This window comes from Gavia stellata, chromosome 27, assembly GCF_030936135.1.
Source record: "Gavia stellata isolate bGavSte3 chromosome 27, bGavSte3.hap2, whole genome shotgun sequence".
Taxonomy (NCBI): domain Eukaryota; kingdom Metazoa; phylum Chordata; class Aves; order Gaviiformes; family Gaviidae; genus Gavia; species Gavia stellata.
In genome coordinates, this window is record NC_082620.1 from 2,382,935 (window position 1) to 2,406,909 (window position 23,975).

The following is a 23,975-nucleotide window of genomic DNA, read 5'->3' on the forward strand; positions in this document are numbered from 1 at the left end:
ACAGCCTCGACTGAAATGAATCATGTTTACAATTGAAACAGCAATATTGTCAGTGTAAGGTTCTGTGCTTGGAAATAGTCTTTTTCCATGTTTATTCAGAGGTCAGCATGTACTGACATCCACAGGAACCTTATGCACTAGAAAACTATGCTAAATGCAGAAAAATTAAAGATGAAACACAATTTCCCTTAAAGAACCAGAAGGAAGACGAAGCAAGCTTTAAAAGATTAGCAAAGGCGGCATTCAGATCCATTTGTGTTTTGAATTTGTGTCTATCCCATGCAGGTATCTGAATACACATGTGACTAGAGCAGTTTTTAATTAAAAGCCACATCCAAACAGGAAAGCAAGTATTTTAATTGCATGTGAACTCTTAAGACTTGACTTTTCTTTCAGACAATTTACATCATTACAAAAGTGGACAAAACCACCACCCGCGTCACTTGGTGAAATTGCTCAAATGCAAAGAAGAGCCCATGCAAGTTACCCGGCACTCTTGCAAAATAACCGTTTTGGCACACGACCCCCATTCAGCCCAGACTCCTCCCCTCTGGGCCAGCATCTAATAAAATATTATTATAATTTTTCTGAGTCATTCCACAGCCTCAGAATTTCCGGTCCCTGCAGAACACAGACGCGGCCTAACGGATGTTGTGGAAACTCAAGAAGGAAGCCTGGCTCCACTCATCTTGGGCCTAAAACCACTAGGAAAATCACTCCCACAAATCCACACATTGCTAAACCTTAATTTGATCCATCAGATGTCCAAGGGCCACACATTCTTCAAGCTTTGTTTATTAAATGACACTTAAATGGACTTTTGTGTTCAAGACCAGATGTAATTGATATTGGAAACAGCTCAGCTTTATTCAAGTATTTGCACTGAATTCCAGCACTGCAAGAATTAGCAAAAACAAAATTAAAACTAATCAGCTTTTCTGGAAAAAGACAAACATTAACAAGATTGCAGATCCAAGTTTGTCTAGTTAGCGATGTCATAGCAAAACGTTACATTAATTACAGATTTTTCAATTCAGCTTGAGGAACTACATTTAAGAGACTCTGAAAGGTGACTACCGTTCATAAAACAGGATCCTTGGCATTCTTCCTGTGATTTGCTGGATAAAATAGGGCTTTTGCTAGATTCACCATTCTGTAGCTTACTGAGAAACAAAAGCTAGCCATCTGGCAGGCACAACGAGACTGCCCTGGACTTTGACTACTGACCTGCAGGTGAAGGCTTCTGTATCTCATTACCAGTCACAAGTCCCATGAGCCATCACAGCATATCAATATCTTGGGAAGTCTTGACTATTTGTGTCAAGAGTCCAGCTGGTGTTGGAGATATCCAGCAACAATTAAGGGATACGCAGAGGCATACTCTCTCCAGCGATGCTTCTATATCCTAGCTTTTCCCCCCATCTTTCAAAGAGGTTAGATAGGATTCTAATTAGGATTCAAGCTCATAAAGTGATCCCCTCCACACACTCCTTTAAAAAGATATTTAACAGACATTTTAAGGCTCTCTAACACCAGCAGTGCAGTGGTAGGAGCCTGGAAGAAAAAAAAAAGCACAGTTTCAGCTTAAAAAGAAAAAGAGCAAGTGAATATGAAGCCAGAAGTGAAATTCACTTTTACAATCTCATGCACGTAAGTGGAGTTGCTAGCTCTAAGCCAAGCATCACATTAACAATTTACATATATTAATTGCTATCTCCAATTACCATCGAGATATCCTGAGGTAATCTTTTCTAGCTGGAAAAGCTCCTGCTTACAGCCACTCACCAAATGGAAAACTGGCTCTCAACAACCATAAATTAATTCAGAGAGCCAGAGCCCCTTTCTTTAGCCAATAATCCTTGCATTAGAAACCTGCCTGGCTGGTGGTGGCTTAGAGCCTATGACACAAGTCAACAAGCCCAGGAAGAAGAGCAGGTCAAAAACTCAGCTTTGAGACCACGAGGCTGTCAATGCACTTCTGCTTCCACTATTTTCTTTTTAAGTTTTCACTGGGTCTGATTTTTTTTTTTAAACATCTTCCACCCTCACTAGATGTTCAGCTGGCCATCTGCATTCAATTATTTTATCTTTCTCTTCGATACTGCATACTGCTTAGGCTCTTGGACTCAAAATACAAAAAGCTCCAGTCACATTCTCATGTTCTTTATGATCCGTGCAGACCAAGCAATGCAGTTTTCCTGGGGATAAATTCTCTAGCTTCATATATCTTCAGTTACTAAACACATGCAAGCACATTTGAGACTTGCCTGGGGGCACACTAACTACATGAAGCAAGGTCCTGAATATTGTTCAAATATTTCAAAATCATAAGTTTATACATTTTTTTAATTCATCACTCTGGGACTTTCTAAAAAGTAACACATTCTACTAAAAATACTTAAGCATTCTCCTGTGACGAGAAAGCAAAGATGATCACCTCCCAGATCTTTAATTGCAAACAGAGCCCTGAAAAATAACCAGTAAAGTTACTGACTGCTATATCTATAAAGAACTCTAGCTTTAATTCTTCCATGGCAGCATAACTGGATTCTGTACTTCAAGAAAGCTTTCACTTTTGGGAATAAGTCGAGTATTATTTGAATATCAGTCTCACTAGGAAAAGAGAGGAAGAAAGTTGTGGCTGTGAGCAAACCCCACTCTCCTGGCGAGTCTGCTTGTCCATTTTGTGAGCCAGTTTGGTAAGGATGATTCTCCGTCCCCACTTTATGCCAGCCATCTGATTTTTCTGAGTCAGCTGGATTTTTCATCTAATTTATATTATATACACACAGGCAAACATCCAAATTAAACACTCAGCAGGAAATTCATGCTTGAAGAAGGAACCTGCTTAACTTTTGCCAAGATTGAGAGCACATCAACTTCCATACTCAAATCAAAGCCATCAAGACGATCCTGTCACAGACCCCTTATTTGCTGCACACGGTCCACAAGCACAATAAATCCAACTTCCATCTTCCACCTTTCCCAGAGATGCACACCTCTAAGACATGTCAGTGAAGCTGTCTTGCAAAAAAACCCAGAAGGATTCTGGAGGCTGTGACCCCAGCTATTGCTCACCTACCCTGTTATGTGTGCTGCCGAGGTGTCCTAGAAGAGATCCTCCACAGCAGCACTACCTGAAAGCTGATGCCTTCTTCGGGGTTTCTCTTGGATAGAACACAGCTAAAAGTACGTGGGGACTGACTTACCGCACAACTTAAGAGAAGGGAAGCAGGAGGACAATTCTCTCAGATTGTTCTGATCGTTCAGTATAAACCGTTCAGCCACTCGGAAGTGAGCTCTGCCAGCTTCCTCACTTCATGCCACTCTGATTTCCATGAGCCAAAACAAGATCTTACTCTTAACTGAGACAAGAAACATTTCCATCCAGAAAATACCCTGAATATTCTCCTTTGAGCAAGTGATGAGAACAGATGTGATTCACAACTGACTTCTACGAGAAGCACAGTGTATCAACAGCAGCAACTTCTGGACAATGTGAGGTGATAAGGAGGTGGGACAGTATTTACGCTACACAATTAAAGTCTGTATTAATGTTGTAAGTGCTATCACTTGGCGTATCCTCATGACAACTCCATGTAAGAGCAGTGCAGTCACCTTTAGCGCTCCTCTTATGGGAACTGCTTTACAGTTTGGACTTGGCTGACAGATAGACGCTCTAAGGCTTCAGTTACCCCAGTTTCCAGAGGAGCTACATGGACAATTATTCTAATTTAAATTAGTTGTCCTTAAAAAGGTATGTGCCTACACTAAACTCTTTTTGTAGAGATTTAGAAGTCCTCATGTACATTTTGACAGCCTCAGAGTAGTCTATTTACAAATAATGACTAACTGAATTCCAACCAAAGCATTCCATGCCAAGGCACATTACCAGCACCACGCACAGCTTCTTTCAGGCAGGACTTCTGGAGTCCTCTGATTGACAAGGTCTCTAATGAACTCTAATTGAAGACTCGGCAGTCTGAAAAATGCAACAACAGATGTGGTAAAAGGGCAAACCACAAACTGTTTTGCTAATGAATGAAAAGTGTCTGGTCTGATGAGGGCCAGTGACCCAAAAATTCTCTTCTTCCACCCACCCTTTTGCTTCATGTTCAAGTTTGGACCCCTTCCCTTGTCAGCCCAACACTTGGGGGCAGTAATGTACAGCCTTGAACACATTCCATATACTCATATTGGCACCAAGACGCTCTTTTATTAAAAAGCAGCAGAAGAGCATGGCTTTGCCAGAGTAAGACAGACCTCAGGGAGGGAACTTAGTGCAGTTATCCTTCCCAGCAGGCATACAAGCCTAGGAAGTAGATGTCAGTTTCTCACTGTATTAGTTTTGGAAAACTTTTTACATACAAAGACATTTCTAAGTCATCTTCATCTCCTTTCAATGGATCTTAAGCAAGCATCAAAACAGTAGCTACACTCATCAGTCTGGAGATCAATTCCTATAAAAAGACTACGGCAAGCTAAGCTGCAAGCAGACGTCAGGTAATAACCGACGCTTCACACCAAAAAAAAAAAAAGACATGGGCCTCTGCTTCACATCTACTCCAGCATGGCAGTGTAATGAAGCAAGGAAACCAAGCACAAAGGAAGCAGAAGTCAGGGTGCTATCTTTTATAATTCTATCATAAATTTAATGAACCTGCTCATGCTTGTCATGCATTTGGAGTCTGACCTTTTACTTCAAGGAGGTTATTGTCTGGTAATGGTACAGGAAACAGAATAAAAACGTCAGCTGTAAAGGTTTGGATGAAACTTGCCAAAAAAGGTCAAAAAACTATTTGCTTGAGTCTGGCTTATGATGTTTTTGGAACTATTACAGGTGGCAGTGCATACACTGCTCTTGTCTAACTAGAGTGTAGACTTCAGTCTTGTGGAGGTCAGGCTGAGAGTGGCTGCAGAAGAGGTCTACAGATGCCTCAACGATAAAGAAATCATACTGGATTTAACAAATTATTTCATCTCTACCCCAGAGAAGGGACTGCAACGAGTAGTATGGGAATCACACAGACCCTCCTTCTAACAAGCCTCATTCAAACTGGTCTGTTTCATGTTACACTTGCAATATGAAAAGAAGCCCAGTGAGCGTGTTGCTGATAGAAAGCATGTAGAGCACTAATGAGCACCATCCAAAAGTAATTCCAACATTTAGAGGTAACCAGCAATTTTCTGAGTCATTAAAAAACCTCATACCAATTATACAGTCAAGCTTACCATAGCTGCCCAAACAACTCATTCTTGTGAATGGTCCTTGGAGCTGCTCAAACCCTGATACCCGTTCAGTCCTCCAAATTTCATCAGAAAACCAACTGTGTCACACCAGATCATATCAATGATTTAGTTATTCTGTGTCCTACCTCCAGCAACAGCCACAAAAACGATGCTTTAGGTTGCCAAGAGTTTTGGTGGCACAGATGTAGCCAATTACTAAATGGTTTCAAGAAAGAGAAATAATCCCTTCCTGCAGGGAATAATTTCTTTCCTGACCCACAGAGCTTTCTTACCTGTAACTTGGCTTATGTAACTAAAAGCAGTATTTAAATAGAGTTTGATAAATTTAAAGTCAGCCACAGCCTTCTGACTATGGGACTCCTCCCAAACTCGCTAAAACCAGCTTCAATACCACTTAGAAAGAGACCTCCTCAACTAAACTTTTACCTGGTAAGCAGCTGCTCTTTTGCACACAAAGATGACAAACAGCTCAGACACAATTTAAACAATTAAGGGGCACTAGTTCAAAAAGCTGCTATGTGCAGAACCATCAGATTTTTAGGGTCTCTTGGACAAGTTTTGTCAGCATCAAGCATAAAATTCAGAGCTGCCACAGAAAAGGGAAGTGGTTCTCACTACAGATAAGAAGAAAGGCTTAATTCAAAGGTCTAACAGCCTTATTCCAGCCTCAACATTCTCTGTTTGCAAAAATTTAGAAGCTTAGGTCAGAAATAAGCCATATATTTAGACTGGACAATAGAAACAAGTTTTCCCAACCGCCCATATAGTAGGTTCTATATAGATTAAATCCACATTTCAGTAATGCTGAGTTACTCCAGAGGCAACTCTGCCACACTGTTTTAAGGGACAGTTGACACTAGCTAGCCTATTATAGCCCAACTGTGCATCACAGGATGTCCAACTAAATCCTGTGCAACTAGCAATAAGCATATGCATCCTTCTCAAGTTAGTTTTCTTCACTAGCAGTTTATAGAAGGAAAACAAATGTTTCGGGGGCACGTGGAAAACAGGTATTGGGCACAAGATGGCTGGCCATGGTTTTTTTGGATACTCACTGGACTGCAGAATACCTGATACGGCATAAATTAGAAATAGATTTGTGTGTTCTCCAGAACCCCAGTGTTCTGACATATTCTGTCACAGTAACGTCTTTGAGGCATGTGCAATAGCACATCCACTGCACCTACCACACAAGTCCTGTGTCAAACTACAAACAGTCAGGGAGTTTATCAGCAGACAATACACACGTACAAGGACATGCATCAGCCTTGTATAAGCTGTTCCAAATTACTTTTACTGAACAGCAGCCTCCAAACTGGTGACTTCATCAAGAAAGCTGCTAATGACCCTTCATCTGAAATCCGTCTGTGCATACACAGTAGTACCTGTTGGCTTGCCCAAAATAAACACGTAGATTCCTGGCATTGTTTAGGCAATTGCTGTATTCTTCAACCTTGCCAAAACACAAGGAGAGAAACAAATCACCACACCTCTGAGATGCCTCAGAAAATATTCTTACCAGATCTTTGTCACAGCCAGGACTCAGCCATTACTTGGTTAGAGCATCCAATACTCACCAAGTCAATGAGATCACTGAGATTCTTCTCTATCTGCTGTGGAGGCAGACGCCTCATCAAATCCAAGGCACAATCCAGCTGCTGGTCACTCTGCAGAAACAAGAACATCCCTCCGTCACAATACGTACAGGTGAGACATCACATTCACACACACAAGAACTGTGGCTTGCTGACTCCTCTGATACAGGAGATACAGTTTCTAGTTCTAAACAGCAGCATGTTTTGTATTAATACAAATAGATTTCAATAAAATTCAGTACCATTTGACCACAGATTATTGACTCGGTATTGCAAAAAGCATTCTAGACTATGGATTTAAGAACGCAGCTTTAACCGGTGTCATGCCGCCAATTTAACACCGTGCTGTTGACGAAAAGGAGTCCAGTCCTTACCTCACCAAAAAACGTTTCCAATGTTTGTGCAAATGTTTAATGCATTGTTTTTCCATGCTATCTCAATAGTAATCTGGGTTAGGGAACTGAAAGTTCCTTCTCCCAAAGCAGTTTTAACAGTTCCTCATTTGTATTGTGCCATTCAGCTTGAGATAACTAGCATCCAAGGCAAATTCTGTTCCAACACAGAGCTCTTTTTCCCTCCTTCAGCTTTATCAAAAAAACAGAATTGAAACATGCACACAAAGTATGATCCATTATTTTCTTCTTGCTACAAAACACACACCAAAAGCTGCCTATATCTGAGAAATCAGGGACTTCAGTTATTTTGAGAAATCACACCAACGTACTCCAAAGGGCTTATTGCAGCTGGTCTCACATCCAATTCTGACACAAAAAACAACCCTTAAACTTCACTTCAGAGTCAGCAAATGTGCAACAGACATTACCACAGACACTTGATGAGCTGAACCATGTTCTTGACATGACCTTCATATCCATTGGTGAGAATGAGAGCTAAACAGACACTTTCCTGCAAGCCTAACAGTACCCAAAGTCTGCATGAGTTACTTTGATCAGCAGGTCACCGGGCAGCTGAAGCACAGCCAGTTTATTTTCAGTGCTTCTTCCCCTCCCTTTTTCCTTTGTGATTTCTAGCCACCCATATACAACAAGCTTAGCTTTAATTTCTCCCTTCTGTGTTCTGCCAAACTCTGAAAGTTTTATTTAAGAAAGGCTTCAAAACTAAAGCAGTTACATTATCACATTATTCAAGTAGCAGCCCCCAGGTTAGGGAGAAACAGGAAGCAAAGTTTCCTGCAATTAAGCCATACCCTAGCAATGAGGAAAGGAGGGAGCTCTCAGTTTAGTAGACATCCATTACGAAAGCTGTTCTTAAAAGGCGCCACCCATTCACTATCAAAAGATAAATATTTTACAGACAGCCTGGTCTGGGGAGATCATGTATTTATTTCTCATCCAGTTCAGGTTATAGGACATCATCTTTGCAAAAATATTCCAGCTCTACAGACATCACACAGTTAGGCATCAACTCCCATATATCTGCAATAATATCCTGAAGATCTGAGCCTTCAGCCTGAAAAGCAGGATGCACTGACACCAAGAACAGAAGTTTATGGCAGTCACCTGTTGTCATTGAAGGAGGACGCATTCAAGTAACATACATAAATACACCCCCCCCCATACTCTTTAAATACTTGGGTAACGTGACAAGCAAATCCTGAAACGAGTCTGGAGTGAAGTTACTTATCTTAGAAAGCAACCCCAAATCAATTACTGAACCATCACGATATTCACGCACAAAAGTGACGGCCAAGATTGTCAAAACTTTTTACGTATCTTCATTAGATGTTCAGGGGAAGGGAAAACTACTCATTTTTTGCTACTAATCTTTCAGTCCCCAGAGAAAGATATTATTTAGATGGCCTACGCCTGCCCAGCTCCAGCAGCCAAGCTCAGGCAGGGGATCTTTCTTACCAAGTATTGTCTTTACCTCCCGCTATCTCTTACGTCAAGGAAGGAAAGCTGGCACATGGTCACAAGGTCATGCTCCTCACTTTGGGATCGTGGGAACACTTATGGAAGTGCTCCATTCTCTTCTACCAGCTGGAATTGTTTAATAGACAAAAAAGCCTAGGGAAAGATGATGTTAAAAACCACCACTAAAGCTGCAACCCCAGAATAAGTGTTTTACAGTGCGACAATTTTGAAATAAACTACACTGAATGAAGGAGTATCTACATTTGCAGTGTTTTATGGATTAACCAAAAGAACTTGGACTGACCATTTTTAGAACAATATATTCAATAACAGCTGTAAAAAGACATGAGCAAGACCGTTTAAGGCAGAGATTCTTAAAGGGATTCAGACATAGCAGACATACATGACTGTGTGCAATGGAAAAACAAAAATACCCAAGCACATACTAACAGTATATTTTTCTGGTATCAAAGAAGTAAAAGCAAGGCTGAGCAGCAGGACTCTTCAGTTTTCTTGCAGAGCATTTAAATAATTAAATGGCTTGCCAGAAGATCTCTTAAAGCACTGAAATAAAGACAGGTTCTGCCATATTTCAGTCCCTAAATCTGTGGTTATACAGTCACTTTAATCCAGCACAAATCTGTGCTGGCACAGTCAAAAAGGCAATACAAAGCACACAGATTACAGAGCATAGTGGTACCTTGTGGTATTGGATACATCGGGTATGTTCTATCTCAGAACGGAACAGGTAATTCTAGCAGTGTTTTTTGCTTCTGGTTCTTTCACTGTATGTGAAATGAGGTTTTAAAAACCAGGTCTGTGGTCAAACACACCCTTTGGTTCCAGACCACTGCCGCAGCTGAAGTACCTAGAGTAGCTGTAAGTACTTACAAGGAGATAGGAATCACATTCAAGGTCCCAAAACCACTCTTAACCTCTCTACACTCTTAACGTCACCTGTTCTGGACTTCCGCTTCCTTAATTCTCTTGTAAAATTGCACACTGAAGACACGGTTTCTTAACAGACCTCCAGACAAAACATTTCTACAGAATTCTTGCCTTTAGACATGAAGAGGCTTATAAACCCCTGCTCACTGAGAAGGTGATTAGACAGGCCGTCTCCCAGTCTGGGCTGCTCTTGAAGCCAAGCTCTTTGAGGTTGCAGAACTTAATGAGCTTAGTGTTTACTTGATATGAGGCCGTCTTCCACCATTCCTCTGTTTCATCCAGCACAGAGCTCCTGCGGAGGAGTAGGGAGTTCAGACAGAAATTCTAAATGAAGTTTTATTACAGCTCAAGTCACTGAAGGATTTAGAGATCATAGGAATCTCAAAGACTGAAAATATTAGCTTAGATGAAAGCTCTTTAATAAGTTTCCTCTAAAGATGTTTGGCTATCTAGAATCTCCACTTAAGCATCTGCTATAGTGTTCCCATGATACCACCACAAGGAAAAATGTTACGAATATGTTTATAGGAGTAGTTATGTTTGTTTAGCTTCCTTTGCCCGCATCTGCTCTTCTCTTCAGTCTCTCCACTGTACTTAGCGTACTTCCAAAAGAGAAACCCTCTCAGAACAGCCACAGGTCTCTGGTCACCTAGGCACTCTGTGTTGAGGCTCAAATGAAAACAAACATTGCTGAAAAAAGGCACTTGTATAAACGTGCAGTTGCACAGAGACACAGTTGTATACTTTAATTCCATTCATACTGTAAGCAATGTTGTTCAAAGGCTGAGTATGGGCAGATGTCATTCAATGCAGAATAAAAAAAAACCCAGGAAGTTACTATTGGGTTTTTTCAGGCGTTTTGAGAAGGTGTGTTTGTAGACTGTGTAATAAAACAACGTATTTCCATTTTCAATACTTGAAACAAGGGTGTGCTATGGTCATTGTTATTCATTTTAAGAGCAAGGGACTCTTCTGACCTTACATTTGTATGCAGTTACCATGAAAAAGGATGCAAATTGCAAAAATTAAAACAGGCAAAATGCTGAACTTCCTTTTGACTCCCACTCGTCATGTCCCCTAAACCACACAGCTCCTCAGGATAAGGGGGGGACAGGGCGCAGGAATAGCTGGCATTCGTTAATGGTGCCCTGCCAGGACACCGTACACTGATACCATCAGGCAACAGGAGCTGCCCCAAGATTATGCAAACCTGCAAGCCAGAGAACTACTTCTCATGCGGCTGTTACAGTTCATGGCACCCAAATATGCTCTGCCAGACCAAGGTAATAAACAAACCATACCATATTTGCATTATATTTTGCACAGAATTGTCACCTGATAAATGAGGTTATTATAAGCCAAGACGTGTACCCAAAGCCTTTCAAAGATCAGTGTCTCTGGCAGAACTGGTAACACTTCACAGAAGCTATGCTTGTTTTCCCCTTTCAATAGACAATAGCAACCTGATGAGTTACTACCTACAAGTATTTTGCACTTCTCTTTTTAAATATCTTTACACATGCATTTCACTATACACACTTACAGAAATTCACAGGCTTTATTCACAAGTTTTGACAACTCTCCATTGCTAGTTACCTGAGACAACCTATACTCCGGGTTTTAAGGGGGTTTACACAAACCTGCAGCTCTACCCATTTCAAAGGCTAAGCCATTCCACTTGAAAGGAGGTAAAAGATTTCATTTAAAGCTCTCAGCCTTGCAGTCAGCAGGAATTTGCTTTTATTTATCACCAAGACCTGCAGATTTAATTCCCTGGTCTTCACAGCCTTGTTCTGATAGCTGCTGCTCATTTGACTATGTTATTGCTGAGCATAAACAGAGTTGGGCAGTTTCTTCAAAAAGAAAACCAGGCTGGTTTCACTTCTGTATTGTATTTCTATATTAACACTACTCTGAGCTAACTCCTGAACCAAGAGAAACCAGCTGAGGTAGTTCAGTGCTACTGCAGTGGTAGCTTCTCCCTATTTTAGCCCTTTCTGGGAAATAAGCCACTTGGGCCACCAAACCTTTCCCATCAGCAAACCTGATGTAATACTTCTACTCAAGGCATGACTGTGCTACCTACCCATTTTCCCATCTGTGATGCCAGCTGAGAAGAACTGGGTGACCTCAAAATTGCTTCAGTAGTTAGGATAAAGGTAAAAAAGCCACACACGTGTAGCAAGAGCATTCCTTATTTGGCCCATGCCACCCATGTTTGGTCCTGACATGCCATGGTTGTTAGGACCCTGCAGCTGGGTTATAACACATAAAACAAATGTCTTTGAGCTGCTTCACACACAAGTTTTGCTCAAGACTGGCATCTGAAAAGTTATCCAAATTTAAAGTACAAGCTGGCATCTCAATTTTCAGAGAACAGAAATATAAGATAAAAACCTGAAGGGACACCAAAAATAGAACATTTGCTCAGCTTATGCAATTCGAAGCAATCGCACATCAGACCACTTTGGTTGCTGGTCAGTTTACAAGCAAAATATCTTTTTAAACTAATCCAGGGCCAGAAGCGCACAACCAACAAATGACTTTTTCTTCTTCCTTTTATGTTGCAGACATACCCCAGATTGTAAATCATTATTTCCTGTCAGTTTTCGCCAACAGGAATGTCTGACTAACATTTCAGCTTTGTGGTACTAAACACTGAATTTTTTTAATTGAAACCGATACACAGCTTCCCCTCCTGCTTGTCATTTTAATCCTTGCCAACTTCCAGAGCTCAGAAGGCAGAAGACTCCCTTTTCAAATTACACAATAGGATAGTATTACTGCTAGGAGCTTTAGCAAAGGGTTGAATTATTGTAACCCCTGTGTAATAAAAAGTACAGTAGTATGTTAAGTCGCAGAATTCCCTTCTCGGCTGTCAGCATTCACTTTTTAGGGTATTAGATAGGAAGGGGAATAACTCTGTACAATCTATGAATCCCAGACAAGTTCTGCACTCATGACGTTTCCATCAGCTGCACATATTCCTTGCAATCTGTTTTTCTACATAATTTTTCCCTTGACTATTAACCCTCTTCTGGCAGATCCTATCTAAACCCGTTTGTAACGTACTTATAAATCCCGGCTTCCTGACAGCAAGGTGTACTAGTGGGAGAAACCGTGATAGCATATTTAAGAAACAATCAAACGTAATAAAACCTGAAGATGCACTATGCTGTGGATAGTCATAAAATAATAGGTCAAAGATTATTAAAAGAACATGACGGTGACGCAGACTACATTCTCCTTCTCTTGAACTACTTCTAGCTTTGTCTCCTCTGGTTAGGATGTGATCCAGTGGCTTTTATTATCTCTTACGACCATGTCGTATGTTTAGTAACATGTTTAGCCCTATTTGCTGTGGTCACATTACCACTGTGGTCAAGACCAAACAGACAGACCAATTGCTAAAAGTGCTCATTCCATGAATTACAAATGAGAAGGATTAAAGATTAAAATAAAAGCAAGAGGTGATGGATCTGAAGATTTTAGCAGAAGCTGCTGTACTCTGTCTCCCACAGCTCCCCTGTAACTGGTATTTACTTACAAAGCAACTGTACAAGTCACATCACAGCTTTTGAGTCAGTGAATCTTTCTTGGAGATGTTCTCCTGCAGAACATTATTTCTTTTATTCTACTCTGCTCTAACTTTTAAAACAATTGAGCATGCTACAGAAAAGCAGTACTAGCCCCAATTAATGACTGAAAACACTTTCATGGCTTGTTTCTAAATGCAAGTCTAGGTGTTGTATACACTGACAAACGTACCCAGCATGCTTGTCAAAAAATGAGAGGTCCACTCCAAACCTCAGAAGCGTTGACCAGCTTTTGTTCTGCATCAGTCCAGACATTTAATATACACTACCTTCAGAAAGACAAGCACTCACGAGGGATCTCTTCTTTAAAGAGGTTCTACAGGGAAGAGTAACTTATACGTCTGCTCCAAAGACTCACACGGGGAACTAAAATAATCTACGGGAAGGAGAGCAAAAGAGGCAGCTTAAGTTTCATTGCCACCAGCATGCTAATGACATTGGATCCTTCTCACCATTTCAGGCTGACAGCACAACTATGGCAAGTCCTAGACAGATTAAAGGAGTGGCAATGGCCTTCTAGGAGCAGCTACCAAAAAGATCTCCTCCTCCATTCAAGCTCCATGAGCACCTCAAAGCTTGCGACCAGTGTTTTGCCAAACCCTTGTTTGTTGCTTTTACCTTTAGGCAGATGCTTTCAAGCATCCTTTCAATCACACTTTGTGTCTGACTTTGCTTCATCATTCTTACCTCCAAATCAGGTAAGCATCGTTCACTGTTCACAGGACATTATCCAACACCCTAGCTCAACTCTAGAAACAATTACCAAGTGGATTACAAGGTACTGAAAGCATTTCTGTTCATTAGTTTCTAAATAAACCAGAGCCACTTGCATTACTTTATTAAGCAGCTCAATCTCATGGAACAACTATTTGCCAAGCCATTTTATAGCTATTGAGAAAAAAATAACCCCTGATAGTACAGTGGAGGCCATTTGAGTAATTCACTATGTGCTTTAGAAGTAAGAATTTAGCATCTCCTGGAGTATGTTCTGCAGCTAGTTTGCACTCCTCGTAGCTGTTTTTCAATGGGATGCATTTCAGTTCCTGTTAGCACATCTACAGAGGTATACAGTACACAGCAAAAAAAAAGCAGTGTTTGCTCAGCACCTCCTTCCCAGCAAGGACCTATTTCAAGCTGGTAGATACTGGCACCTACTTTCAAAACCAATTTAACATCTAGCCCTTTAGTTGATATCAAGTCCAACGCAAGTCTCTGTCACCTGCCCAGTGAACAGAGCCACCACGTACAAGCAGAAGAGCAGGGTGGACCAGCAACAAGGCTTTCTGGGAACAGGCTATTCATCTTGACCTTTTGCCACGATCACAAATGATTTCTGCACCAGTGTTTGTCTTCTGGGTAACAGAAACAATGTTTTATTTATTAAACTTGTCACTGAACACGACAATGTAATTTACTAGCTTTCATCTGGTGCCAAGAATTCCTGTGAAGCATAAAGTTTGCAAAAAGTCATTTCCTAATAAATCACGGCATCAAGTGAATATGCAATCTATTAGCCCCACATGAAAGAGTAAAATGGGGACAGCAGTAAAATAGCTACATGGAAAAGTCGCACAGATTGCAAAACAGCATCGCTAACTTTTAATAAATGGGATTAAAGTCACTGAAGTTGACTGTAGGGCTGACAACCTATTTCAATTAACATGAAGAGATTTAATTAGGTAATGTTACTGCACAACAGGGTTTTTCCCATGTTCAGTCTGGATTTAACACAAAATAACATTTTCTTTGTCAGATATTTGTACAGATAGGAAATCTTAGCTGAACAAAATGAAAAACCTGTCTCAGCACAGCACTGAGATAGGAGAACTTGTCCCGATTTTTCAAACACTTCGGAAGGAAGGTTGTAATGTCTGCCTAACAGTTTCGCTGTCAGAACAGATGTTGGCTTGAGCACAAGTATGCATGCACCCCGAAAAGACAGACATCCAAGCACAGACAACTTTACTGACAGTGTAACCATTACTTAATGCATCAAGTAACTTCGGATGCCTCTCGATATTTCCTGGTGACTCAGCTCAGCACTATACTGCAATCATTTTCTGTAGGTTCACGAATACGTTGGCATATACTAAGGTGGTGTGCGGGCAAGTAAGTCTTGCTTTCTAAAAACTGTGAAGCGACCTCCTTAACCACCCTCCTTCCTCCATCGGCTCACTCACACTGACTCACACCAAACAAAGGATTACTGCTGAGCGGCTAGTAAAGTTTTCGCAGCCCATGCAACAGGAAATCGTTCACAGGATCTTCTTCCTGACCTTGTCAGCCCTTTTGTAAAAACTCCCACTACCTCTGCAAGATCCTTTTGTACAGCTCTTTGCTTCAACCCTGCAGATGTATCCCAAATTATTGATTAATACTCTCTCATCCCCACCCTCGCACTTCATTACTTCATTCTTTCTCTGTAAACCTACTACTAACTGCCTAACTAGGTTAGTTCAGTCTCTGAAATAAGCTAATACAGCAGGTCTGTGTTGGTTTGTAAGTCTGATGACCTGTTTTTCACAGTCACACTGCCTTCTTGCCTTCCATTCAAACATTACGGAAGAAGCGCCCAAATCAGTCTCTAGAGAAGGACCGCTTAATTTTCACAGGGGTCAGGTTTTTTTTTTTTCTTAAACTGAAACCGTAATTACAACAAATGCAACAGCTCTTGAGATTCAACACTGCCATTTGTCATCCTGAACATCCGCAGACCTATTGTTTGTGATGCTTTCTTTTAATCCTGTTAATGCTGGATGATCTTTTCAAAATGCTCTTTTATTCTACGTGCTGCTTGTTTCATGTTCGAATCAGCCTGGTCATGAAAGTATCAGAAGAGGAACTGCTCAATTCAAATGGAGAAATTTTTTCTTGCAGAAACAGACAAGTTAGGCAAGTTGGTCCTGGCCTGACAGATCCAGGTTCTCCTTCCAGTCGACTGCAACCTAAATTTTTTTCATATAAGTTACTTACATCAAAAACATTTGAGAAAGTGCACATTATAATAGCAGCAGGGAGGCATATACTCTATCACCAAGGTGACAACAAACACAGACATGCTTACTGAAAGCATAACTAACACAAACATTCAACATCACCAACTCAGTATAATGCTTTATGCCAGCCTGTTTGCAGAGCCCCCGTCACCCCAGGTAAGTTGCCGCCACACTCACAGTTGCTCGGTTTAATATACAAACTCAGCACTTTCCAGCGTCCTGAAGTCTAGTAGCCAGGGTTGTAAATTCAGGAGATAACTCTGGCAAGTAATCGGATGCCTAGCAAGGCAGAGAGGAGAGACAGAGAGGTTATCTAATTAGCCCTCATCCCTGAACGTTCTCCGATTGCCTAAAAGGTCAAAAAAGTAGGTTAATATGCCTTTCGCTTGCGTCTAGCACGACGTACCTTGCTGACTACACTGCAAAGCTTGCAAGACAGTTCAGTTTCTTCCAATGAATTCAGTGCTAAGGATTTCAAGTTTTAAACTAGGAAGCTAATGGTTTGCCTATATTTAGGCCATAAGAATACCCCATCTCCACCTAACAAGATATTCACGCTCCCTGGAGTTCCTTCCATTGCCATAATTCCCAGACTTGCCTATTCTTTCAGTCTTTTTATGCTTTCCTTGCTGCTTCTGAACATGCCTGACCTACCCTGAAGTCACAACTGCAGACAAGACAGCGTGCGATCTAACAATATATACAGGTTCTGAAAAACTTTTAATAAATTTAAGCAGTAGAGACAGTTTATGCAGGAGCGGTGCTTCACATAACACACACGTGCCAGTTTCAATCCATGTCAGATTTCTCTTTCAATTTAATATGAACTTAATATTTATTCCATTTGGCCATTTTTCACCTTACCAAGCTCTGAAATAGCTCTGCCTGTACTAATGGCTATATGAAAGTTGTATTTGACCATCCAGTGAGGCACTGTGAATACTGAGCCAAGATCATGCCTGTTCTTAGTGTTACATCCAAAAGTCTCCATGATGACCCCTAAATTTGCACAGCGACAGGACTCAGTGGATAAATACAGCTATTAACTGCTGCGGTCAGCATAATATGGCTGATATTTTACCTCATTCCTCCATTTCATGACTCTCTCCTCCTTTGAATTAACTCACCAAAAGACCCATCTCTTGTTTCTTGAGCCCGTCTCAAATTGCAAGCACAGGCTATCAGCCAGGCACCAATCACCTTCGCTAGCAGCAAGCTTTTTTTAAATCCTGATATTTACCAAAGCAAAAATAACTGGGAAGGCAGGTAACAGGACATCACTTTCAAACTCAGCAGTTTGTCTAATGGAAAAGAGAGAAAGTATCACCTGAAGAAATGCAAACAAAATTCCCTGAGAGAATGAAGAGTGTGTTATTTATGGTGGCTTTGGTTGGTGGCTTAAGGCAACCACTAAGCTTATGTCTTCAATGCAGTCTCAACCCTTTTTCCTTCCGCACAAAATCCTCTTACTTAAGCGCTGTTTTCAGTCTTGTTTCAGCTGCTGCTGCTAAAATTGTTAGATCCTGGGTTCTGCTTTCACCCAGGCTGGTAACCCTCCCACTATGCAACAAGGAGGTGATTGAAATTCCAAGTCAATACACTAGGAAAGAACTCAGCTTCACTTTCTGCAACAAAAAGACATGGAGGACATCCTCTTCATACTCAGGGAAACTGCACCAGCAAGGACACGCTCTGCGGCACGGCTGCAAACACTTTAAGTAATGTCTCATGGGTTTAAAATGAGAGTCAGGACTCCTAAGCCAACCCTGCACTGAAAAATAACACAGGCGATGTTGATGAAATATAAACTAGTAAGGTTTAATTTGCTTATAGCAGGAATAAAGTAGGTAATTTATGAGAAGGGCAGCCAGATAAGTCAAGTGCGTGCAAATATATTCTGTAATTCTTCAGCCCAACTTGGAAGCGGCAGCACAAAGAGCATAAGCTCAAAGCATGCTGCACATTATCCTTCTAAACCCTAGAAGAGGAAGGTAGGGCAAAAGAACAGCACCAGATAATACAAGAAAATTCATCTTACCGGTTGATGCCAAGGCTCGGGCCACCACTCTAAGAAACACAGCACAAGACATTATCTAATGCAGCTAAAGTAATTCTAAATAGAAGCCTATTTTGGGCACAAGAAAGAAATAGATCCTGTTTTCAATTCTTTACTCAAAACTTCATTGTATCTAAAAACCCTGAAAAAGGACAGGATTGCCACTGCATTTGGCATTACCCAGACAGCACCTGTTCTGGAAAATTACAGTATTTTAGTTAGGAAAAAAGCAAAGCAGCTTCCTCAGGTACGCTGCATTTTCTTCCCATAATAAATCCTCTCAGCTCAACTAACAGGGAAACGTCTTTAAAACTTGCTGAACCAGCATTTACCCTCATGCACCATAAAGGAAGTTTCAAAAGCAAACGTCTCACCTACCACCCAGGCAAGAGCTCAAACTTCCCAAGACAATCCATTTGGAAGCATCTGTCCCCATTCTGCTTTAGGACACAAGACCACATAAGTGAATTTTGGCCACTTGATCAGGTCCACAATAGCTTAATGTTCTCCAAATGCGCTGCAAGTTTCAGTCACAGTTCTTAGGCATCCGCCCATACTATTTGGTCAATCCTCACATCAATGTCAACATGAACACCTCATTCATGGACTATTAAGCATTAAGAAGGCATTACACAAAAGATAAAGATCAGTTTATACTCCAGCTTAAAGTGGCCACACACTTCCACTGCATTGGCCCGAATTCTTCATCTTTATGTTCAAGTTGGAGAAGCTTTTTAATTACCACTACCTATCAGCGAACAAACCTGGGGCTAGAGCCCAGCTAGAGACAGTAGGAAGCTTGGGAAAGGCTGATGTTGTTCAGATGTATTAACTGCTCCTTCACACCACACAGGTTTCACCCATAAATTAAATTTAAATTTGAAGTCCCCTGCTTTTAAGTGAATTTTTTTTTTCACCCATCTTCCTGGAAATGGCAAAGGATTAGGAAGAATTGAAGCATACACATGCTTTGGACCTCGTGCATTAAGGAGAGAGACAAAGATTTGGTTGAGGCTTTTTAAACTCTTCAGGACTCCTAGCATAAATCAATGGGAAAGTGGGAAATTATAACGCACAGTGACTGAATATGAATAAAACCAGAAAAATCAACATCACTTTGAGCATCTTATACTTCTGCAGTGATGTCCTTTGTCTGAAAAAAAAAAATAAATCCTTAAACATCACATTGTACCGAAGTGGGGTAAAAAACAGGGCTTAGCACGGACCTAAACTCCAGCTTACGCTGCCTGTATAGGCACCTTTCAGGATTTCACGCTTCTCCAGTAAAATTGCCAGCTCTTCAGACACTGAAACATACTCAGTTTTATTTCAACTTGAGGTGGCACTACAATGTGTACCAGCTCAAGGGGGGGGGGAAACAACCCCACAAAAAACAACAAAACACCTCTCTACAAGTTTACTCAGCAGAGTAAGGAGCCATTCGGACTTGACCAAACATCCCTCCAAAGGGCAGGCAGAATAAACACCGGTACTCGCCATCCAAGTCTTCAGAAGCATCCACCTCCCCAAAGCCAAACTGGACAACTACACTGCACCGGGGAGCACTGCGTGATCCCGTGTAACCCCCGAGTTCATCAGCTATCCTTCGCACATGGAAGTCAACTGACGGAAGGCATAGCTGACAACTGTAGAAGCAGAAATGGAATAGAGCAGCAATGTCTCTTTCCCAGAAAGAGTAATTTCTCTACTCAACTACAGTAATAAGGACTAAAAATAGTAATTCAAAAGAGTTGAACTGCACTTACATTTTGTTTTACTCCCAGATGACAACTAGTAAGATATCAACATACATGTTTACCATATGAGGAAATCCTGTTTGAACAACTTCAGCTTGAGAATGTTTTTCCTTCACTAATAAACCACAAGATTAAGTATCACTGCAATGGCAGCATTCCCTATCCCAACGATATCCTCTAACTTGATTATTTTGGGAATTTGCCTTTTAAGATAACATTTAGCTAAGCTCATATACTTGGCCAATAAAACATGGACTCTACAAAATAGCTTAAGTCAGTATTTCTCCAAAGGCACAAGGTGCAAAGAACTTGCTGTGGAGGTTGAAAACCTTCCCTGAGCTCTCAGGCTATACGGTAGGGTTTCAAAAGTGAGACTATCAGTTTAGAAGAGAGACAAGCTCGGTGTTCAAGCAGATGGAAAAGCGCTACCTTTAGTTGTGCAGTTTCACAAATCATTTAATATGGTTTTGGTAGCAGCTGCACAAAACCAAGTTATTTATCAAGCAGGAATGTGCTTGCCCAGGACAAACAGCCCCTACCTTGAAAATATTAATTACTCTGAACAGCACGCGAGGTTTATGCATTGACTGTCAGTGTCGCATCACGCATCCTTGGCTGTGCTTCAGCGCTTTTTAGCTGCCTCACAAATTCTAAATGGATGATGTGCAGCCAGCGCTACGCTAGACGGTTTGAATTTATGGTTGATTAAATTATACATTTTACTAAAATTGTCCACCTTTTCCCAAAGAGTTGCATAGCAGAAGAAATACTTGCTAACATGATCAGGACAGTTTACATAACCTGGAAAGGAAGATTTTTATTTTTACAAAGAGTAACTGGCTTCCATCCATTCATAACCCACAATTCCAGAAATCTCACCAGATCTGCACGCCCAAGTCCTGCTTTGCCCTGAACAGCGCATTCAGTTTATTTTTAGCACAAAAGACAGCATCCATCCAGGCAGTTTTCAAGCTTCATGTGTTGTCCTGCCCTGTTTCACCGAGCACCTGACTGAAATGCGGACACACTTCTGAATTCTCACTTAAGCTCACCAGGAGCAATTCAGACTTGAGATGGGGAAGGAGGTGGCAAAGGTTCCCATCTCTCTGCTCTACATTGGTAATGCCATGGTACCAAGAAGGTGCCTGACCTAATATCCTGTACTATACCAGCTTCCCCCAGCTATCGTGAAACTTAATGTTGCCATCAACAGAAGGGCCATTTCAGCATTTCAATGCTCCATTTCAATATCATGCTTTCATACCCACTAAAATGAAAGATCCTGGAAGTACTCTAAATGCTGGATTGGAACCTAAGCTGAAACTAGATGCTGCAACTGCACTATCTGCATAATGCTAAGTTAATTCTAAGAGTCAGTGAAGTTTTAAAACACCACCACAGGTTGTTTGCCTTCTGCAAACAAGATCAGTGATTTGTCTTGCACGGTCCTACTGGACCTAAATAAACCACGCTTAAGTTGCCATGTTCTTTGAGTGAGTCTTCAGATGTGTACACAGCCACCGCAACATATGAATAACAGAGTGGCTGCCGCAGGTTCATCCCTGAAGTCCACTCAACACTGGAGACTAGCACATAGTGCTGGAAGTCCTAATCGAATTTCTTCTATGCCCAGTGTTCTCCATGACTAAACACAACAAATCAGAAGACAGCATAAGCTTATAACACTCAGGAAATTTCTAAAGGATTTGTGTTCTACCTCTTCCAAAAGACTGATCTATTTACATTTAAACCCTGACTGGGTTCTTCTTAGAGCATGCTTTCACATCCCCTTAAAAGAAGCTGGTATCACCATTGTTATTTTACATGAAACCTACTTGTTTTCCTTTAGCTCTTTTCCTGTGAGGATTTTTGCTATGACAGAAGTTAGGAGAGTTTGTTGGAACCCTCATTTCAAATTCTACAGTCAGGTCTCACACATACAGACTTCAGAATCTTAAACTAAGATACATAATTAAAATAAGATGCTCCATCCTGTCACCCCCACACTCAGAAGTCAGGTACAGCATCTGCTTTGTTCAAACAAGAACAGAGGAGCAGGACCTTGATCTTAACCGTTCTTCACCTTTTACCACAAACTAAAGATCTTTATCCTGCATAATACAGATGGCAGGATCACCATGACCTTCAGCTCTGAAGAAAAAACATAAGGTATTGCCTCTGAAATTCTTACAGTTGAAGGTAAGAAGTAAAGGATTCCACTTGCTTGCTTAACCAGCCTTTATATTGCTATATAGCCAGGCACCGGATTGTTCTTTTTTAAATCTAAATACATTTGAACATTCTTAAATTGTTATGTTGGAAAACCCAGATCACAAATTTCCATACAGTATAAAGTATCTCAGTGATTCCATACAAGTGATTACCTCCACGGGGGTTACACTGCCTTAGACAGGCTCCCCAAAAGCACGCATCCATCCAGGCAGAGCTGGGAGCAGACCAGGGCCTGGGCCAGTTCCCATTCTTATTGTCAGATTTGTTTAGAGCTGATGAAATCTGCCCGCTTTACACACGGTGCCAAAATCAAAGGGAAAGGTTTTGTGACCAGGGCTAATCCATTCAGCAAACACACAGCAAGATGGAGATTATTTTACATGACTGGAGAAACTGGAGGTTCTCCTCTGAAAAACAGAAAGTTCTCATCAATGCAGAAAAGCAGCACCCACTGCTGCAACATTACCTGCTCTGACTCTGCTTGGTTTTCCTGTATTTTACAGATTCCATTAGATCTTAGTACACCTTAACGAGCACATCCAGCTTCCAGAGGAAATGCCAGACCATGGGTGATAATGTGGGGTTTACGAACACCAGCAATAGCAGGTTGGGCCCCCATCGCTCCTAAACGCTGCTGCTGCATTTGCTCACTCCGTTTACAACTGCATCAAGCGGTAACGTTTGCCGTCCAAAGCGGAAGCATTCCCTCTGTAAACACCACCCCAGGTACCAGGCCCAGAAACCTGGAAGTAACCGGACAGCAGAGCAGCCGGAGAGGTCCGGACGCCCCGCGCCCCGCTGCCCGCCCCCGGGCCCTACGGAGCCCCAGGCAAAGCTCTCCGCCGCCGCCGCCCCCACCAGGCCAGGCCACCCCTCCCTCTCCCCTGGCAGCACCGGCTCGGGCCCTCCCTCACCGCCGCCCTGGGGAGGCCGGGGGAGGCCCACCCGCTCCGCCGCCCCCCTCTGAAGCGACCATGGGGGCGGGGGCGGCGAAGGAGCTGCCGGGGCGCGGCACCGAGGGAGATGGGAGGGGGCAGCAGCGCCGGGAGGAAGGGGGGCGCGGGGAGGGGGAGCGGGCAGCGGCGAGGGGCCGCCCCCCTCGCCCTTACCATGGCGGCTCGGCGGGGCTGCGCTGGGCGGTAGCAACGGCGGCGCCTCCCGGTCCCGTCCGGTCTCCCTCCGAGGCAGGCCGCGGCCCTTCCACTTCCGCCGTTGCCTAGGAGTGAACATCCGGGTCAGCGCCGCGCCGCCCCGCCCCCTCGCCGCCGCCCCGCCAATCAGCGCGCAGCTCGCCGGCTATCGCCAAGTATGGAGCGCGGCGCGCGAACGGGGCGGGGAGGGGCAGGAGGGCGGGGCGGGAAGAACCATTCCCGCCGCCCCAGGAGGGGAGGGCGGGGCGGGACGACCCCAGGCGGGAGCAGCGCCACGGGCGTGAGGGCGGCGGGCGCCACCAACGCCAGCGCGGGGGTAAGCCCGGCCGCGGCCGGAAGGAGAGCGGCCAATCAGAGACGGGGGCGGGGAAAGGGGCGGGGCCTGCGGGAGGGCGCGCCGGCAGTCGGCCCCAGCTCCTCGGTGGAGCAGCGCGTCCCTCCTCTGAACGCCTTTTAAAGACTGAAGGGGTCCTTAGGGTTAAACGAAAGCCAGTCCGAGGCAGGCAGTTAGCACGGAAAG

At 42.6% G+C, this 23,975-nt stretch overlaps 1 protein-coding gene across 1 annotated transcript in view; it reads right to left on the reverse strand.

The window, feature by feature from the left end:
* CAPZB (capping actin protein of muscle Z-line subunit beta) overlaps positions 1 to 23,486 on the reverse strand; it is a 60,177-nt gene extending 36,691 nt beyond the window's left edge. Inside the window, exons 1-2 of the mRNA XM_059829943.1 lie at positions 23,414 to 23,486; positions 6,828 to 6,917 (exon numbers count right to left, since the gene is read on the reverse strand). Coding sequence (XP_059685926.1) covers positions 6,828 to 6,917; positions 23,414 to 23,416 — 93 coding nt within the window. The 5' untranslated portion in view covers positions 23,417 to 23,486. The remainder of the gene's footprint in view (positions 1 to 6,827; positions 6,918 to 23,413) is intronic.
* Positions 23,487 to 23,975: the final 489 nt, after the last annotated feature.